Raw genomic sequence first — 6,635 nt, forward strand, 5'->3', positions numbered from 1 at the left:
CCATAAACTTACTTGGATACCCAACCTGGCTGTGTGTCATATGATTAAATGGAGTCAAACTTTTCTAGTGTTTATCTAAATTGTTCAAACAAAACAGGCTTTAATAAAAACAATCATTCTGGAGTCTTTGAGTAACCTTTTTTGTTTTGACCACTCTTTATAATCAGGTATGAAGAACTTTTTTTTTTTTTTGGTGGTGGGTGTGCTATCTTTTGAATGCGTAAAAAACGGATTTGTTTCCAAATTAATTTCTCCTTCAGGACCAACAGTATTCGATCACTCCCCAGCTGCAACAGCACAGGTACAACTCCCTCATAACAGGTATATTCAGAAACAGACACGAACAGAAAGAGTCTCTTTTACTTCCTGCTGCTACTCTCGAATCCTTCAGTCGCCCATCAGGGGAAAAAATCTCAGTGAGATTAAAACAACAACAAAAACTAAGAAGCAGAAACTGTTTTTGCAGAAGCCCAAACCAGACAGAGTTCTGCTTTCACATTCAAGGTCCTGCTGCTCACATCAGGATCAGTTTGATATCTCCATCCCCCATTTCAGCTATGGATGGAGGTGGTCTTATCTATGTCCACCTTATTTCATCCCCACCAAGAATGGCTACAATCACTTCTGAGGATTTAATTCAGATGCCGCTTTGGGGTTTAGAGGGGCCTCATTACCTGCTGCAGTAACCTCAAACTTGGCTTTAATCCCATCTCTGTGCATTTGAGCAACAATCATCTGAATTTAGTCTCCAGAGGTGTCACTTCAGATCCGGAGGAATATCTGCAGCACTGGTTATTTCTCCAACTGATGAAACACAATTCAGCATTTTTATTTACCTTCCTGACGATTTTGACACTAATCTAAAAAAGTATGTGTGCTTAACAAACCTAGCCCCAAAACAATAAATCTGCATGTAATTATAGTGACATATAGGAAGGACTCTTCATCCAGTCCAACTAATATTCACAGAGCTTGTTTGACCTTGTTTGACATTTAAAATGACAAATTTATGAACTAACCTTTCGGCGTTCAAACTTTATTATTTTCTGGAAACACACGCTAAGAAATATTAGCCACTCTAATTGAATCAGACCCCCCACCAGTATTTGGCTTTTTCTACATCACATATACACTAACTACCCTTGAGTCAAAGAAATTAAAAACGTAACTGCCTGTACCCCTCTTCTCATATTTTTTTTGGCATCTTAAAATAAATATGTACAAAATACATGAAGTTCTAAAAAAAAATAAAAAAATGAATAAAATATAAAGTGTGGCCGGTTGTGATCTAAATAATCTATTGGCATGTTAGAACAATAAACAGTGTACAGTGTACATCAGCACATTGAGTACTATTGCAAAAAAATTGAACTGTTTTGCTAAATGTAACAAAATAGCTCAAGGGCCATAAGAGAGTTTCCCGTCTCAATGTTTACATCCTGCGTTTGACCTATATTTAACGTCACTAGTTCCATGTGGATCTACTTCGTGTTATTCCTCCTCCACTCTACTCAAACGTGAGTAGAGCGGAGGGATCGCATACACAAAGGAGCGTTTGTTTAGACTGACAGGCGTGGAGGAGTGGCGACTCTTTTGTTGTTGTAAATTCACTGAAACGTAAAGACCTCCCACTAGCGCTGCTGGGTTCACTGTGAACAAATGCCCTCGTGCTGGGCGCGGAGGAATATTACTCAGCAGTACTTCGGCCCTTTTTAAACCCGATCCTGTGGCGTCGGCCCGTTCTTCGTTCTTACAGCTGTGTAAGTAAACAGGATACTCAATTGGGAAGCCCTAGCGCACCAAAATGGCAGTGTAACGGCGTGCGGCAGCGAACCTTGCAGCGGCAACAACCTGGCAGTGCAACGGCTAAGTGCACTGGCTTTTTCTGGCAAAATGGCGTAAGTATTTTTCAATCGATATTTTCACAGTGTTAGCCGCTTTAAGTAGTCACTAACACGTCAGCTGGGATATGTTGTTGGTTATCGTACTTGTTGAGCACGACTAGTTCTTAAGGAAAAAAAACAAACTTTGTATCGAGTGCATTTTGAGTTTTGGAGCTCCTTGTGTGGAGTTGAAGTGTCAAATTACAGACTGCCAGCTGAAGTAGTTCTAGCCGGCGCCTCGCTTTGTGTAATGGAGCAGGTTAATAGGCGACCGGTTTACCACCGAAAACATTTCAAACCCCTCATTTGAATTTTCTCCGTGGCTGTGACAGGGTTCTCTGTGTCATAATAAAAACATTTATAATGTTTTGTGGGTGTTTCACTTTGGCAACGTGGCGTCCAAAATGGCGCGCACTGCGCTTTTTTCACTCGCTACCCGCCTCGCGCAGATGGCTCTGTTGTGAAAATGGCGGTTTGCCGTCCCACATCTCCGCCGTGACTCATGGGCGTGGGTGGAGTTACAGGCCAAAGCATGACCAAATTAGGCAAAGTTATCCCCCGGTGGAGGGCGGAGTTTCCCATCAATACAGCCTTGACGCTTAAGAGGAACAGATTAGCCAAAATTAGATTCCCCCGCCCGCAGGTGTCATCTCCTTTAATGACCTGAGTACACACTGCCGATGATGTCTGCTTTGTTTGCACAAAACTTAGGCATAGATGTGTACTTGTTTCACGAAGTACACGTGGTGTGGCCAAACTGTACATCCATAGATAAAGTTGGCCATCCTGGCAGCATTGCCAATCGTTTGGCATTGAATTTCCATCAAGTTTGAATACATTGTTTCACCACTTTCGACAATAAAATGTGCCCGTTGAGATTAGTTTGTATTCACATCATCACTTACACGGTGTATATTCCCCATTTTCTCTCCATAACATGATTCCTGTACCCCCCCCCAAAAAAACAGGTCTCTCCCGGCAACCACCCTCAGCTTTGCTGCCGTCGACAGCATCACCGGACCTCTCGACTCACCTTTGTTTTTGTACACCTTTTCGCGGCTACCACTGACCAGCAGCAGCCATGACACTCTCCCAGCTCGCCTTGGAGGACGTGGAGGCCCTGTACTTAGGTGGGTGTGGTGATGACAGAGATTGCCTAGTCATTAGTACAAACACTGCTGAATGCAAAGCTCTGTTTGCAGGTGGAAATGATTTTAACTCCATATCAACAATACAAGTACAGTTTCATATGGTCAGAGTGACGGTACCTATAGATGAGTTGTTATATCATGGGTTGGATTTTTTTAGTGTTGTCAGATGAATGATAGTTTATAGGCTGAATGCCCAAAATTGTAAATTGATGGAGCTGATCTTTTTTCACAGGGCCCTCATATCTGATGGCTGACCCCATGGGGCCCCTTCTGGACCAAGATGAAGAAGAAGCTCTTTCTCCCTCCTCCTCTCTAGAGGGGAAGGCGCCAGCTTCGCCCTCCCTCTCTTTGTCCGCTTACCCATCCTCCTTATCCCCTTATCAGACTGTATCTTTCTCCCCGCTGTCTTTAGCCTCTCCACCTCCCTCTCCTCCTCCCACCCATTCCTCCTTGTTCCTGGGAACCAAGGCCAGAGCGGACTCACTGTCCTTCTCCTCTCTGGTTGATGACAACCTGCTCGACGCCCACGTTGGAGCAGATGATGGCAAAGGTGAGACGGGTTCAAAATGCATATTTAATGAATAGCGATCAAGCTAAATCTTAGAAAATTGTCTCCAAAAGCAGCAAGCAAGCAGTTGTTGAACTGGATGGAAACCACATGAAATAAATTCTGGAAAATCTTAAGTTAAAAATGTCATTTCTTGTCATTAAGTTCCTATAAGCTGAAACTGCCACCCTCATTAGACTGTAAAGTTGGAAACACTGATTGACTTCAGTTGTGCTGTGAATATTTCATAGGCGAGGCTTAATGGCTGTTAAGCATTTGAAGTTTCCCTGCAGGCAGTGACTTAATGTTAAAATTAAGGCCACGGGTGAGAAATTTTCATTTTTGTTGGGCAACAAACATTTATTGGTTTGTGAGTGGGAGGTGTGGCTCTGAGGTGTGTCGTAAAGAGACCGGCTCAAACTGGTTTTGTTTAATGGGTTATTTCACAATGACGTATTTTCCATTGTGCTTCCTGGCAGGAGTCTAAGGGGAGGTTCCTTAGTTTCTGGATATACTATCACTCGAGTATTTGAAAATGGGAGGAGAGGGAAAGATGAACACGAGCCTTAGGTCATGTGTTGAAAAGGGGTGGGTGACGTAGCCTGCAATGATATTTCTGACGACTCAGAAAAATAAATACTGAATGTTTTGCTTGTGCTTGCAGGCAGCAGCATTTGTAAGTGCAAGTAAATGAGGTGCACTTTCATTCCCATCCAATGAGCTACTGTCATTGATGATGCACTATGCTGAAACAAGCTGCCAGCAGCATTATAGTGACACAAGCAGAACAAACAGTGGTGCTTACTGATTTGGTTACTTGGTGGTCAGCTGATTGAAAAGTTTGTCCCAACATACACCATCCTAGGTAGAAAAAATTTTTCCATTTTTATTACGTGACAATATTGTACAGCTCCTGAAGAGTTACAAGGCTAAGTTACTTTAGTTATTGTTAAAGTGTTAAGCAAACGTCATATTTAAAATTTCCAGGGATTCTGCCCAGGCTACTTTGGTGCTTAGATTTTATTTATGCTGTCACATTTAGTTCAATTAGCAAGTGCTCGAGCTATGCTCGGCAGAAAGTTGGCCAAAAGTTTTCTTGTATATTTTGCAAAGTGTTGTGCTTTGTAGGCGGTTATTAAAGTTTTTCCTTTTTTAGGTACTAAAGTAATTAGAGGCCGACACACAGCTTTCAGTCTGAGACATGCCAGGGTTTGTTTTTGTTGTTGCACACACACTAGGATCATAAACGTATAGCAATAATATTGATATGACTTTTTTATATCCTAAAAATTAATACCAGCATTATCGAGGAAGATAATTATGCTTTTCTGTTCACTGTAAAAATAATAATCATACATTTAGTCATGTCCAAATTCTTGAAGCTTTTTGTTTCAAGTATTAATGACAAAAATCTGTCAGCAGATGATGATCCGTTTGCTGGCATGGACTGGATGTCAGAGAAAATCGACCTGAGTGAATTTGACCTGGAGTCTCTCATTGGATCCTGTTCATCTGATGAGTCTCCCAGCTCCCCCGAAGATCTCCTGGCCTCTCTTGACTCCTCCATGGAGCTTGATCTAGACCCCTTTGACACAGTCCCACACAGCAGCCTTGAGTTGGGTATTCCACTGCCTGACATTCCCACCCTCCCTCTGGAGCTCCCTCTCCCCATGACAGCTGAGCCCAAGAAGACAGAGGTTGCTCTTGCTCAGGAGGTTAAGTCTGAGCCTCCCTCTCCCTCTCCATCTCCAGTCTACACATTAGAGTTAGGAAGCGAAGTAGATGTCCTGGATGCTGACAAATCAGCCACATCCGTCACCATCTTCCCAGACCCCAGTGGAAGCATTCAGGCTGCTCCCATTGTGCTTTCCATACCCACTGCAGGACACTTTGTGGTGGTGCTTGCCAACAAAGAGGAGCCCTCCCTCGTGTCTCTCCATGGTGAAGCTGTTAAAGTCTCTCCACCAAGCGAATGCGACAGTGACTCCGGCATTGAGTCAGTCATCGGCTCACCTCCTCGCCTTCCTTCTCCCCTTCCTACCCCAACCCCTGCAGCTGGTTCCTCCAGGACCAAACCCTACTCTAAATCAGAAACCACCACCTCCCCCAAAGCCTCCAAGGTTAAATCAGTGTCTGGTGCTCCCAAAGGGGTGGAGAAAAAGCTGAAGAAGATGGAGCAGAACAAGACGGCAGCCACGCGCTACAGGCAGAAGAAGAGGGTTGAGCAGGAGGAACTTGGCAAAGAGTGTGAAGAGCTGGAGAAGAAGAACCATGAGCTGACGGAAAAAGCAGAGTCCATCAGCAGAGAGATCCAGTACCTCAAAGACCTGATGGAAGAAGTTCGAAAGCACCGCCGTGGAAAGACCAACTCAGTAGCTTAAACAGAAAGTAGTGACAGGGCAGCGTTTCTACTTTAGTGCTCACATGCTATAAGGGAATCCAAACTAGTATTAGAAAAATATTGTAAAAGATCTGTGTGTGATGAACACATGAAAGTTGAGATTAATAGTGTAGATTGGGGGGCTGGGAGTCTGTTAGGTGGAGCATCAGTACATGCTTGTCTCTCAGTCCCTTCTTCCACTTACAGCAGGGTGTAAGTTTGTAGACTAGGCATGCAAAGCACAAGTCACCGTAGCTCCTGGTAGTGTTGTAGATGTGTAACTCACTGACAGATTCCCTCATAATCCTGCACCCCTTCATTGCCAGACCTCAGATGAGCTTAAATCAATTTAGTCAGTAAAATGAAATACAGCTTCTACCCTGTTCCCACTACCTTTTAACCCTTTGTAACCCCATTTGACCTTCTTCTTAACAGCTTCACGTCCAGAAAGGGGCCTCAGACTATTTATATGAATTACTGATACTGTTGAGTTATGTATATAGTTTCTCCTCCTTTGCTTGCAGATTGTGGCTTTTGTTATTTTTTTTTTTTTCTTGGGATAAAAGCTTTATCAGATTTTCAGTTGCTCTGTCTCCTGGCACTGGTGTTTGGCTTGTAAAAAAATGCTTTGCTGGTCTTTTTTTTTTTTCCTATTAAAGTACTCTGTAATCAAG

General features: G+C 43.3%; 1 protein-coding gene across 2 annotated transcripts; it reads left to right on the forward strand.

Moving 5' to 3' along the window:
• Window positions 1–1,692: 1,692 nt before the first annotated feature.
• On the forward strand, window positions 1,693–6,635 carry atf4a (activating transcription factor 4a). 2 transcript variants are annotated; one of them, XM_030721783.1, is made up of 4 exons: window positions 1,693–1,898; window positions 2,852–3,013; window positions 3,267–3,584; window positions 5,001–6,635. In XM_030721783.1, the coding sequence occupies exons 2-4, from the start codon at window positions 2,965–2,967 to the stop codon at window positions 5,960–5,962; spliced, it is 1,329 nt and encodes a 442-aa protein (XP_030577643.1). In that variant the 5' UTR covers window positions 1,693–1,898; window positions 2,852–2,964; the 3' UTR covers window positions 5,963–6,635. The 2 variants fall into 2 exon arrangements, with proteins under 2 accessions (XP_030577643.1, XP_030577723.1); XM_030721863.1 differs by having other exon boundaries at window positions 1,703–1,898; window positions 5,004–6,635.

The sequence above is a fragment of the Archocentrus centrarchus genome, chromosome 1 (assembly GCF_007364275.1).
Source record: "Archocentrus centrarchus isolate MPI-CPG fArcCen1 chromosome 1, fArcCen1, whole genome shotgun sequence".
Classification (NCBI taxonomy): Eukaryota; Metazoa; Chordata; class Actinopteri; order Cichliformes; family Cichlidae; genus Archocentrus; species Archocentrus centrarchus.

Bases quoted from the DNA above. Each gene is read 5' to 3' on its own strand.
- atf4a (XM_030721783.1), top strand. From the start codon at position 2,965: ATGACACTCTCCCAGCTCGCCTTGGAGGACGTGGAGGCCCTGTACTTA. The intron at 3,014-3,266 runs GTGGGTGTGGTG...CTTTTTTCACAG, and splicing joins CGTGGAGGCCCTGTACTTAG to GGCCCTCATATCTGATGGCT. The intron at 3,585-5,000 runs GTGAGACGGGTT...AAAATCTGTCAG, and splicing joins TGGAGCAGATGATGGCAAAG to CAGATGATGATCCGTTTGCT.